The 12,372-nt window shown below is 40.0% G+C and overlaps 2 protein-coding genes across 3 annotated transcripts; one reads left to right on the top strand and one right to left on the bottom strand.

The window, feature by feature from the left end:
* Positions 1-365: 365 nt before the first annotated feature.
* tufm (Tu translation elongation factor, mitochondrial) lies at positions 366-6,614 on the bottom strand. The gene is made up of 10 exons (XM_031320770.2): positions 6,345-6,614; positions 5,436-5,482; positions 5,211-5,349; positions 4,839-5,005; positions 3,929-4,198; positions 3,560-3,692; positions 3,185-3,289; positions 2,670-2,821; positions 1,271-1,390; positions 366-829 (listed from the first exon to the last, which is right to left on the bottom strand). Exons 1-10 carry the CDS (start codon positions 6,379-6,381, stop codon positions 659-661), a joined length of 1,341 nt encoding a protein of 446 aa, XP_031176630.1. The 5' UTR covers positions 6,382-6,614; the 3' UTR covers positions 366-658.
* Positions 6,615-6,918: 304 nt separating this feature from the next.
* Positions 6,919-12,361, top strand: hspbp1 (HSPA (heat shock 70kDa) binding protein, cytoplasmic cochaperone 1). Of its 2 annotated transcripts, none has more exons than XM_031320772.2 (9): positions 6,919-7,026; positions 7,634-7,764; positions 8,917-9,133; positions 9,282-9,506; positions 9,742-9,897; positions 10,402-10,498; positions 10,613-10,724; positions 11,149-11,652; positions 12,152-12,361. In XM_031320772.2, exons 2-8 carry the CDS (start codon positions 7,645-7,647, stop codon positions 11,227-11,229), a joined length of 1,008 nt encoding a protein of 335 aa, XP_031176632.1. In that variant the 5' UTR covers positions 6,919-7,026; positions 7,634-7,644; the 3' UTR covers positions 11,230-11,652; positions 12,152-12,361. The 2 variants fall into 2 exon arrangements, with proteins under 2 accessions (XP_031176632.1, XP_031176631.1); XM_031320771.2 differs by lacking the exon at positions 6,919-7,026 and adding an exon at positions 7,142-7,335.
* Positions 12,362-12,372: the final 11 nt, after the last annotated feature.

Genomic DNA, 12,372 nt, shown 5'->3' with positions numbered 1-12,372 from the left:
TAAGTTACTAGTTTTATTGTATTTAACTTTTTTTTTTTTACAGCTCATCAAAAAAAAGATATAGTTAAGAAATATACTCTGACTTCCTAATTTTGTTCATTATAATTAAAAATCATTTTGACATCACTTGCAAACACGCTCTTGCAGCACCTCTTTGCTGCCCTCGTGTGACATATTCATCTCGTAACATGCAGTAATATGCAAATCGCATAGGCCTTTTTCACGGAAGACACTTAGACTTGGCGGTATTTATGCATAATACATGTAACAGAAAGGAATATACTTCTTGTTCATATATAATTTTTTTTTTGTGCATTTGCTTTTGTAAAATCACCTGGCTAGCAAATACCACTAAACAAAGGAGGCATTATTAAATACATTTTATTACATAAATGACGGATTTTTGACAGTTTGGCCTTTAAACATAAAGACAGTGCTAAACATTTCAGGTATTTTGGTTGGGTAAATCTGAACAACCATGAACCACGCATTCATTTGAGTCAATTTCTGTTTGAGGTTTGTGCATGGGTTTATGTACTGTATTTGTATGTTTCTATAATTATTTGATTTGACCAGACACAGATATCCACAGACCCTTCCTCCCTGCACCCCCAGCACATCCTCCCCCCACCCCAGTCCTCTCTGCAGAGTTTCCCCTTCAGCCCCAGTTGCTCTGGTCTTCATCTTTAACTGCCAGGATGTCTGTGACCAGGCCGGTGCCGATGGTTCTGTTTCCGTCTCTCAGAGTGAACCTCTGGCCTTTCTCTAAAACCATTGGCTGGCGGAGTGTGAGCGTCAAGGAGGTGTCCTCCCCTGGCATCACCATTTCCTGGACAAAGATGACAACAACAGACAGGAGAGTGGTTACTGTCCTTCAAAATCCTGTTGTTGTACTACATTGTTTACAAATGCAAGAAGCTTAAAAAGTACATTAGGTTATGTTGAAAACATAAACTGGTGTATGCCAACACCCTATCGGCAAATCCATACGGGTACGCTGTAATAAAATCAAGATCCAACAGGTCTGAATTCAATACTACCTTTGTGAAACTTATAATTCCTACAACTTTCACAGCGCAAAATGCAGCATTGCTTCAAATATCTAAATATCTAAATATATATAAGCCATTTTAGCGTACTTTTTTAAATCTCTATATATGTTTGACCTGAAACATACTGAAGTTATATAAAGTATATTAAGATGTTGAATACATGCATTAGCTATTTTACAAACATCCATTCACTGACAGACCGACATACACACACAAACCTTGTCATCGGGCAGAGTGACTCTGCAGGCCATGTCCCAGGTTAGAGAGAACATGACGGGCATGAAGTTGGTGACAAAAGGTTTGTGTCTGCCTCCCTCTTCCTTACTCAGAACATACACCTGTAATACAGGAAGCACAAACATGTCCACACACACGTCAGCGTTTCAGTTACTAGACACAGTGCATTTTTATTTTAAAGCTGGAGTGCAGAACCTTTGTCTCCCCCCTCTGGCTGTGAGAGTAATTACACAAACACTGTGGACATGCTTAAGAGAAGCAGAGGGATTCATCCAGCTGCATGCTGTGGTCTCTCCACCCTTCCTGCATGTCCAGGTATTGAGTAAAACAGGTAGACTGACATACTGTGTAACCAATCAGAGAGCCAGAATAGCAGCTAACAGGCTTAATCAGCACTGTGTGAACTCATTAGACAAGGGCTTGAATGTAACAGACATTCATTTATATGTAAAAGTTCCACACTCTTTCAAATAGTAAAAATTAAACTAAACAAATAATAAAAAAAAAAAAAAACATTACATAACCATCCTCACTCTATTTTGCTTTGCCAGTAGATAGACAGTGTCTGTAGTCATGTTTCCATCAACTTTTTATGCGCATTTTGAAGTATCACATTAGAAAATGTTGATGGAAATGGCAAAATTCGACTCAAATTCGCAAAAAGGTTTTTAAGCTCGCTTGAGGTGGTTTTTGCCTTTTTCGAAAAAGAGTTAATGCTTTGCTGAATAAGTTGTGACGTAGCGAACATGTAACTCACGACTATAGTCCTGGTATCCATCGGATGGGGGAAGGATCGAGATTCGGGTCCCACCCAGTGCACTGTACACTTGTGGCACAAGGTGCGTAGTGGAGTTGCGGTGCGCTATAGCCTCTGCCTCAAACACGTCGGGTAAATTGATGAATTGGTTCAACAGCTTGAATTGTATGGCCCTGCATATACACAGCGGTAAACGGTTGTCTCGCTGACACCAAATGTCTCTTCCACAACCCTGTATTCTGCACACGTGGCCAACTTGTACAATAATACCTCTCTCCATTTAGCCAAGGAACTTAGCTTCTAAACTCTTTGATATAGCAAGCCGGTTTGCAATCTACAACCATGCGTAACGTCAATTTGTGACGAAACTACGCTTTGCGTAGTCTACAGTAGTTTATTCGCTCTAAACCAGTTGATGAAACGCTTCTAATTTGCATTTTCTTTTCTGCGACATTTTAAAAGTTTACTTAAAATTCGCTTGACAATTAGATGGAAACATGACTTGTGTCCAACATCTGTCTGGTCTCCCAGTTTGCCTTTAAAACTACTCTTTGGCCGGTAGTCATGTAATAAATAAAAATAAATGGGACTATTGGTCGGTCAACTGGTTTGTGCTCTCAGACCTGGGCCTTGATTTTTTGGTAAGGCTGGATGGATCCTGGTTTGCACATCACCATCCCTCTCCTTATATCTTCTCTCTTCAGTCCTCGGACCAGAGCGCCCAGGTTATCTCCTGCTTCTGCCCGATCCAGAGACTTGTGGAACATCTCAATACCTGAGCAAAATAAGCTAGATGAAAATCCTGTGTGAACACCACCACTCATACAGTAAAGTATCATTTAAGCTAAACATATCAGCAAATAATCACCCATACAGTAGTCTTCAACTGGGATGATAGTTTGTGATCGTGAAGGTCATGTTATGGGATTCATATTTACATACTCAGACAATTCAGTGAGCCCCTAATGCCCTGTATGGAGGTGTCTGCATTTGTAAAGTTTCTCCATTTATTCAGATTTTTCCTTCATATTGTGACCTGTCTGCAAATGTGTCATGCTGTGGTTAAGTGCTTTGTAAGTAACACAGGAGCTCCTCCTCTTGAGTTTCTGTTGCTTTTTTTTTTCTCCCTTTCACTCACCTGTAACCACTGACTTGAAGCTGCGATTGTGGCCCACAAACTCACAGTCGTCTCCTTTCTTGATGATACCCCTCTCCATAGTGCCCGTCACCACCGTACCTCTGCCTGAAGCACACAAAAGAGAACACTCAAATTTAGAGCAAATAACTTTTTCACGTCACTAACTTCTGACTCGTTTTGAGATGGTGCATTTGCACAGCTAGGAGGAGCAAGTCAGTCATAATATTTCACCACTGAACAGAGGCAACTACATTAAAGCTATGAATTCATTACAACGAAACTAATACCACCAATATTTCTCCCTAATTGGGTTCTGCATTACAGTACAGTGTTGAGACGAAAAGTGTGCAGGTTGCATTTCTTGTAGTTGCCTACCTGGGATTGAGTAAACCCCTTCAATGGGCAGAAGGAAGGGTTTTTCCAGCTCTCTTTTGGGCAGAGGAACATAAGAATCCACGATCTCCAGCAGACTCATCACTGCATTTACACCGAGTTCAGGCTCTCTGTTCTGAGATGGAGCAAAACAAAAATCATTAAGTCAGATCACATCTAGATGCCTCACGTTAGAGACTCAAAATTTACTGCAATTAGCAACAAGATTTTGCTGACTGAACCATTATTTTTACTGTAGCTCGTTGTTAAAACCATGCAAAAGTAGCTGACAGAGCTGTAAACCACTAGTGGTTAAGATCAGCAAAGTATTATCTAAATTGTAAGAAAAATGACTGCAGGCGTTCCCCTCACCTCCAGGGCGCAGAGGGCTGAACCTATCACAACAGGTGTGTTCTCGCCGTCATAGCCGAACTCTGTGAGCAGCTCGCGGATCTCGATCTCCACCAGTTCCACCATCTCCCTGTCCTCCACGGCATCGGCCTTGTTGATGAAAACCACAACATGCTCGACACCTATCTGCCTGGCCAACAGGAGGTGCTCTCGTGTCTGAGGCATCTGGCCGTCAGTGGCCGCCACCACCAGGATGCAGCCGTCCATCTGAGCTGTGCCTGTAATCATGTTCTAAAAAAAGAGAAGATGTCGAGGTAATTAATTACATTTAAGTTATTTATAATGTAAATACATAAGGTTGAAATGCTTATGGAGAAACAAGGATTCTGATCAGCTAAAATAACCAGTCCCTCCAGAAAAACTCGATCACGCGATCGCATAATTCAATGCTAAATCAGCCAAAGTCCGCATATTTATGTGGGGGCCGCATTTTTTCAAATACGCCGCACTTTCGTTGCAAAAAAGTCACATATATCTTAGCAGAAAGTTGAAAAATGTTGCGTTTACTTCACACAAGAGCAGCCATTTTCCCCTGTTGCCATGGGAACATTATGAAGTGACGTAATTACGCGACGTGAACATCATCGAAAAGCTGCAAACCCCACGATGAAACCGCAGTTTTTGCAAGTACCTGCAATTTTTGCAAATTCCCGCAATTTCATCGCATAAAATTGCATAAATATCCCGCATATTCCATCACATTTTTTAAGAAAATGTGCTGCATAATCAAGGATTTTTGCCCGCAACAATCACAAAAAAATTCCGCATTTTTCTGGTAGGACTGAATAACAACAAAGCTGCATTATGTTCAGCACTTTCCAGGCCAGGCCTGTTGCTGGTGCTTTGAAGAACTTAAGTAAAGGCAGATTACCTTGACATAGTCAGCATGACCAGGACAGTCTGTGTGAGCATAATGTCTGTTGGCTGTGGTGTATTCTACATGAGAGGCATTGATGGTGATTCCTCTGGCCTTCTCTTCGGGGGCATTGTCAATGTCCTCATATTTTTTATAGTTAGCACCACCAGCGTCAGCGAGCACTGAGGACCCAAAAACATACCACGGTCACATTTCTGATTTCTTGTTACCCAAAACTATATATATATAAAAAATTTGAAGAAAAAAAATTAGGCCTCAAATTGTCGTAGGTTAGTGGAGCAAACTCAGTCTCTAGATCCAATTAATGTTGGATTTAAGGTAATCTGGGCCAGTGTAGAGTAAAACCTAGGACGTCAGTGACTCTACCTTTTGTGATGGCTGCAGTCAGGGTTGTCTTTCCGTGATCAACATGACCAATTGTTCCAATGTTCACATGGGGCTTGTCCCTGCTGTATGTCTTCTTAGCCTCTGCAGCAAAGGTCCGCCGACTCAGGGGCACAGCAGACTACAAGACAAAAAAAACACAGGAATAATGTAGTTTCAAAATCCATGTTAAACAGTCTGTAGACTGCAGTTTGTGTGCACACTCACCAATTTAAAGGAGCTGTGCAGGAGGCATGGCGAAGACAGCTGAAGGGCTGAGAAGAGGGAATCAAAATGTGAGAATTATATAAATTTAGAAAATGGCTGATTATTTAACATGATTATCTAGTGTATAATTCCACCATGTGTTCCAGTAAACCCTTTTTTATGTTTGCTTCATGACAGACATTTAAACTATTATTTTCCTTTTTCAGTCTCACTGCAAAATATACTGTATGTAGACATCTGTTGATAACAATATTGTCTCAATTTTCTGTTAGCACTGAATGTCTCACACATCTTTGCTGACTATCATCTAATTTAAAGGTATGCCAGTGTCACAAGGTAAAGCATCACTGTCATTTTAATAAAAAAAAAAACAAAAAAAAAAAACATTCAAATACTGTAAAATAAGCATGTATGTTTTGCACCTGCAATAATCAAAGTCTCATTATTTTCTGATGATAGGAATGGGACTGTGTCTGAGTTTTTGAATCTGATTTACAGTTTACATCAGGTAATTCGCTGAAAGCAGCTCTGCAGCAGCTTGCATTAAGCTAACAAACCCTTTGAACCAGAAGGGAAGACCCGAGACTTCTCCTCCAAATGAGCTGCTGTTAGTTATTAAACAGTAGGTTTCGATATCTAGCTGCCTATAATATTAGCTAGTTTCAATCATTATTCATCAGTCAGTTCTCATCCTCAGCTAGCTGTATCGTTAGCTAACAATCATTGGTAACGTGACCTTGCTCTGCTATTGAAGAGACAGCAGCATCTCTTTTTTCATGATATAATATGTTTCTACAAACACAAACAACATATTCTCTTATCTGTAGAACAAATCCGGGTGCTATGAATCAACAAAGTGCCAGAAATGCATACGGAGTCATTTACTACAAGAAAATTAAACTAATTTACCGGAGAAACATGCACGCAATCCCACAAGCGCCGCCATCTTGGATGGTGAGGCAAAACCAAGACGATCATAAAATCAAGAGAGTACCTCACCAGCTACAAAGCTGTCGCCCACGCAGCAGACAAAAATGGCGTTTTATTCGTTACAAACATAGATTGGTTACTATGGTATACTAATATAATGCTACCACTACGAATGGTGTTAATTGTGTTTTCAATACCACTACTACTAATGATAACAATACACATCAAGACACGACTTATTCAAATTATTTAATAAGAGAAAGTGCCAAACTGCAGGTATGAGGATACAAGCAGATCAAACTGAGTAGTTCGTTTTTAAAGTTATTGTAAAAGCCATTGTTTTGTATTCATTTCTCTAACTTGCTTATTTTATCTAGGGCATTGGTGGAGAAATGTTTGCTTTTTACTTGTCACGATTTAAACAAATGTGTTAATATTTAAATCTAAATCAATCATCAAAATCACATATGTTGTAAGCTGCACGACATGAGGAAATTATCATTATCTAATTGGAATTTCACGAGGCGCTATTCTCCTCTTACTTTTACTGATACTCTCTGAACGCCGTGCGTACAAACGTCACAGATTTACCTTAAACACGCTAATAGTTGGCGTTTGCATAGAAAAAGGTAGTTTGCTGTTGTGCCTTTTAAATGCCAAGGTTATAATACTGTCAGTTTTACAGTATTATACATTTTAAAGTACTGAATTAGCATAGAAAATGTGAATACTTAAATGACACAAAAGATGAGGAAAGAGTCCGGAAAAACATTTTTGCTTGCCAATTTGGTTCAAGGTTTACGGTACAGCATGGCAGCCTCCTTGCCACTCGTGAGATCAGCTAACGTTACGTTAGCTAGAATGTTCTTCTAGCGCATTCATGTATCTGTGTTTAAAGGGAAGTTAACTTGCTTTAAAAAGACGCAGTGTGTCTATTTTTCCAACACAGCTTTATAGGACTCTTGTAAAGGTAAATTGTGTTAAGTTTAAGGATTATATAGGGCTACTGCGTTTTTAAATGTTTTTAAATTTAGCATGATTCTAGTGATGTAAACTAATGAGCTGTAACGTTACTGTCTATTAGCAGTGAATGGGGTCCTAGAGTTAGTGCAAGGGTAATGCCAGGGTCATCAGAGAGTAAAGTTTAAAACTGTCTTCTGGGTTTGCTTCCTGTATTTTGTATTCATTTTCACAGGCCCTGTCTACTGCACGTCATTTTTGAATCCGGTTGTCCTTGTCTTGTTGATGTTTCTTGTTTTGCTCCTCAGCAGTGCACATCATGGCAGAAGACAGACCAACTAGGAGATATCCCCAGAACCTTCAGGGGGTCCTGCAGCTAGCAGTGGATGCTGGTTCAGCCGCAGAGGGACCTGCCACTGTTGAACCCATGTCAGAGGAGGTGAGGGCCTGTTAATAATACATTGCAAACCTAAGGAGGCTTTGGGCAGAAAGCCCTACACGCACACATCTCGTTTGTTCCAGACTTTCTAGTCCACGTCAGTTAGTTCTCACTGTACTTTAGACCAGTGGTTCCCAACCTTTTTTCCTTGGCGCCCCCCCTACTTGTGTCTAAGAAAAGCTGAGCCCCCCCTCCGAAACCGAAGTTGAGGTAACTTTCCCTTACTTTCTTTTTTGATACAGAGGAGTTATCAGCACTTTTACGTTTCTCCGCCATGTTTTATTCATAAAATAGTGATGCCGTGGCGGCAGGAAAAACGAGGATAATAGCAGCTAGCAGCTGACCTGATGACAGCAAGGGTCCCAGGTTAAGAGGTCCCAGAGGTTTGGCCTACTAAGTAGCCTGCCTACAAGTTTAAGCGACAACAAAAATATATAGTTTTTATACAGACTTTTGTATACATTATATATTTATCATAATTTGTTTAACATGTGCAAATATTTTTTTTTTTTACCTCAACCTCAAACCAGATAAAGACTTGCGCCCCCCCTGTGATCTTTGCCGTCCCCCTTAGGGGTCCCCGGACCCCAGGTTGGGAACCACTGCTTTAGATGGTCTTTTTTGGTTATTGATTGTTTTAACTCATTTTTTTTAAGCGAAAGGCCCATATTTACTGGTTTCAACTCCTACAATTTTAATATTTGTTGTTTTTCTTTTCTATGCTTTTGAAGTAAACATCTTTGTATTTTGGCGACAAAGACTGTGGGAAATTGTAAAAGGCCATTTTCTGACATTAATTGATGATGAAACTAATTGTTAGTTATAGCTCTAGACACAAGTGCTCTTCAAGTGCTCAAAACTATTTGCAGGCATTGTTCCATCACAAGGTCATAGTGTTTATCCATTGTTTCTCATAAAGCCTCTATCAGAACCAAAACAATTGATCCCAGTGCCCCATGGGTTCTCCTGAAATTATAACCCTTTTTCGAGTCAATTTGGGCTCAGTCCAGGTACTTTGGATTTTTGTGTGTGTTTTGAGATGTTTTAAAAGGACAGTCCATCTTAGGGAGTACAGGTTTTAATTTGGACCCATGAAGACCTCTAACTTGCATCAAAGGTAAGCAACATTCTTGTACTCTTTATTTGTTACAGAGGAAGACGTGGCTGGGAGATGCTCTTGCAGAAGTCTGTAAAGGCCCAATGGATGAAGTGGAGCAGATAAAGCACTGCTTGGCCGTCTTACGCAAAGAGGGAAGGAGCGAAAGGGAGAGAGAAGGAGAGGAGGAGAGGGATGAAGAGGATGAAGATGAGCGGGAATCAGCCTTTGAATTGCTGTCAGAGTTGTGTGAGAACCTGGACAATGCTAGAGGTTTGTTATAAACTGTATTATAGTTGATATTTCCATGCAGTCTAAGCATGGACTTAGAACCACTAGCTGACTAGAGGTTATGAAAAAAAAAGAAATACTTTATGTTGGCCTTTATCCTGACTTTGTCCTCTATTCCTGTGCTTCACAGACCTAATGACTCTTGGTGGACTGGAATTGTGCCTCTCCCAGTATCTGTGTCATGCCCAAAGTGGACTGAGGTGGCGTGCTGCCCATCTTATCGCTACCTGTGCCCAGAACATGTCGCAGGTGCAGGTCCACTTGTTTAGCATCGGGGCACTGCCAAAACTGCTGCAGCTGACAGACTCAGACCCCCACCCCACCGTCAGAGTGAAAGCCCTTTATGCTGTGTCGTGTAAGTATCTAAGACTGCAAGCTGCAAAAATTACAAAGTACGAAACTCGCTCAATGTTGAATACTGTTTACTTGAAACTGGCTAATAATGTTACTGACTAGTGGTTTGATCAGAAGCGTGAATTGGTTTTTTGACAGCATTGAAAGAGAGAGTGTAAAAACTTGAGACTAGATTTGACGTTCAGGATACAGTTCACCTCAGAACAGACTGTAACTGTATCCTGTTGTGACTTTAGGTCTGGTTCGAGAGCAGGAGGCAGGACTCCAGGCATTCTTGTCCCATGATGGCTTCTCAATGCTGATGCGAGGCATGCAGTCAGACAACGAGAAGCTCCAAACTAAGTCTGCATTCCTTCTGCTCAACCTGCTCATGTCACATCCTGAAACGAAAGGTAGGAATGAGAAAGGAATCGAAACAGGACAGTGCGTTTAACTAAGCTTGGGATTATTTATTTTTTTGCCATCACAGCCTTTGTCTGAAAATCTGGCAATGTTTGCCCTGTAAAATCATATTCTGTAAATTAAAAGAGCAGATATTCACAAATAAAAAAAAAAAGTTATGACGAACAGTTCACTAATTATTTTACAAAAAGAAGCTTGCTAATGATAATAATAATAGCCTATAGCCTAGAACCTGAGTTCCCAATTCCAGACCTCCAGGCACCCCTACCAGCTGATGCTCAAGCCCTGATCCAACAGTAGGGGCTGGTGAGTTGCTACAGGTGTGTTCCAAACATAAAGCAATCAGTATGTTTTTAACTACTGTTGTTGTGTTATCGATTTTATTTTTCCACTGCTCGGGTCTAATAAACTGATGACTTGCAGTTTTGACTGGGAAGTACTTAGTTCATTTTGGGTCAGATATATTATCTACATATTCTTCCTTCTTCCTGCAGACACAGTTGTCTCCATGGGTATGGTACAGCAGCTGGTATCTGTTCTTCGCACACCACACTCAGATTTCCATGAACATGTGCTTGGCGCCCTTTGCTGGTAAGAAACATCTTCTCTTAATTTCAACCTTGCTGTCTCTAACACCCACAAGTTGACATTAATTCATGGTTCATTAGTAGTTTAACTCTTTTGTGTGTCTGATGTATTGTCTAGTCTGGTGGAAGACTGTCCACAGGGTCTCAAAGACTGCAGGAATCCTGCTTTGGGTCTGGAGGAGTTACTCAGACAGCTATCCAAAGAGCTCCAAGGAAAAGAAGAAAGCCAGGTAATGCCTATGTCTTTAAGCCTGATGGTAAAAGATGGTAAACCTTGGTTCAAGTATTGTGTGAATGTAGACCTAAAATAGTTTTTTAGTCTTTTTTTATTTTTAAAAGCAAGCAGAGGAGATGTTTATAAGACGGTTGTCTTTTCTCATGTACAAAACTATGACTGCATGATGGCAAAATTTAGTGTTGTGGAAATGTGTACAATATTAATGAAATAGTATGTCTAAACAAAAAGCAACCAACTTCTGACTAAATGCATTTTCAAGTGCCAACTAGAAGCCAACATGTCGAAACGTTTCCATAAGACAATTTAACTTTTAGGCAAATGAAGATATCAGTTTTTTTTTTTTAATCCATTGTCTAGGACAAGGCTTTATTCTTGTCCAGGAACATCTTTCAAAGTCACATTTTTGTTTCCAACAGGAAGAACTGGACTTCTGTGAGCGTATGAGGGTTACTTGTTTCCGCGGGCAGCAGTCGGATGACAATGGGATGGATCGCTGAAGTCTTATTTACCTCACCTGTTTTGGTATCAGTGTGCAAAGATGTTAACAGAACATTTGTGATCTGGATCGTAGATGTTAAGCAACGTTTTTGTCTGTTAGGACAGATGCTGTCCATATTTTGCATGCAATGCAGGAGCTGGATTGTACTGTGTAAATAGCTCTAATGTATAAAAGTACTTCTCAAGTCAGCTGCTATTTTTAGTCCAGTGTTTTCAGTTCTTCAAATCTTAAATGTAACACCTAACCAAATACCAATCTCCCTCACAGGTAGTATGTATTTTCTGTTTGAGTTGTTAATATTTACATCCTGAATGTTAATTTAGTTACACATGCAACCAGGTATTAATTGTTGTAAGTTAGCATTGTCTGAAGTCTCTGAGTTAAAGTTTATTCATTTCAGTTTAGTCGATTGTCTCTTAAAGTGCTCATATTATGCTTTTTGGCTTTTCCCCTTTCCTTTATTGTGTTATATATCTTTTTTGTGCACGCTATAGGTTTACAAAGTGAAAAAGCCCAAAGTCTACCCCAAAGGGACTTACCATCTTCCAGAGAAAACAGTGTCCAAACAGCTCTATTGTAGTCCAGCCTTTACTTCCGTGACGAACGCTTTTCACTTTGTAACACACGTTATAATGCTCGCCTAGCTGCTAGCATAACACTCCCTCATACTCTGCAACTGACTAGCTAGCAGTACTTACTGCTCATGTGCGACTCCCAACAAAGATGGAACAGAAGTGAGATGCCTCACTCTGTAGCTAAAACAGAGAGCTCAACACACAGGGTGAAAAGAGGAGCTGCAGCAATGTGCAGTACAACAAATATATGGTGTTTTCTGAAAATCAAACCACATAAACCTATTCTGGTACAACCTCTAAATACAATTATGAACCTGAAAATGAGCATAATATGAGCACTTTAAGAAATTACTCAGAATAATGGACATCATTGTTTATGTTTTACACCATATTTATTTATTAATAACACAACAATATTGGAGTATTTGTACATATAGTAACCAGCTCACAAGTGAAAAATGTTGCCATCACATGCACAACCTACACATAAACATGGATGTCACGCAAAATTAAAATGTTTTGGCACAAATCAGAGAATACAGATATTATTCTAAACTGATATTTGT

The sequence above is a fragment of the Sander lucioperca genome, chromosome 21, assembly GCF_008315115.2.
Source record: "Sander lucioperca isolate FBNREF2018 chromosome 21, SLUC_FBN_1.2, whole genome shotgun sequence".
In the NCBI taxonomy this organism is placed as follows: Eukaryota; Metazoa; Chordata; class Actinopteri; order Perciformes; family Percidae; genus Sander; species Sander lucioperca.
This window is presented reverse-complemented; position numbering and strand designations above follow the sequence as displayed.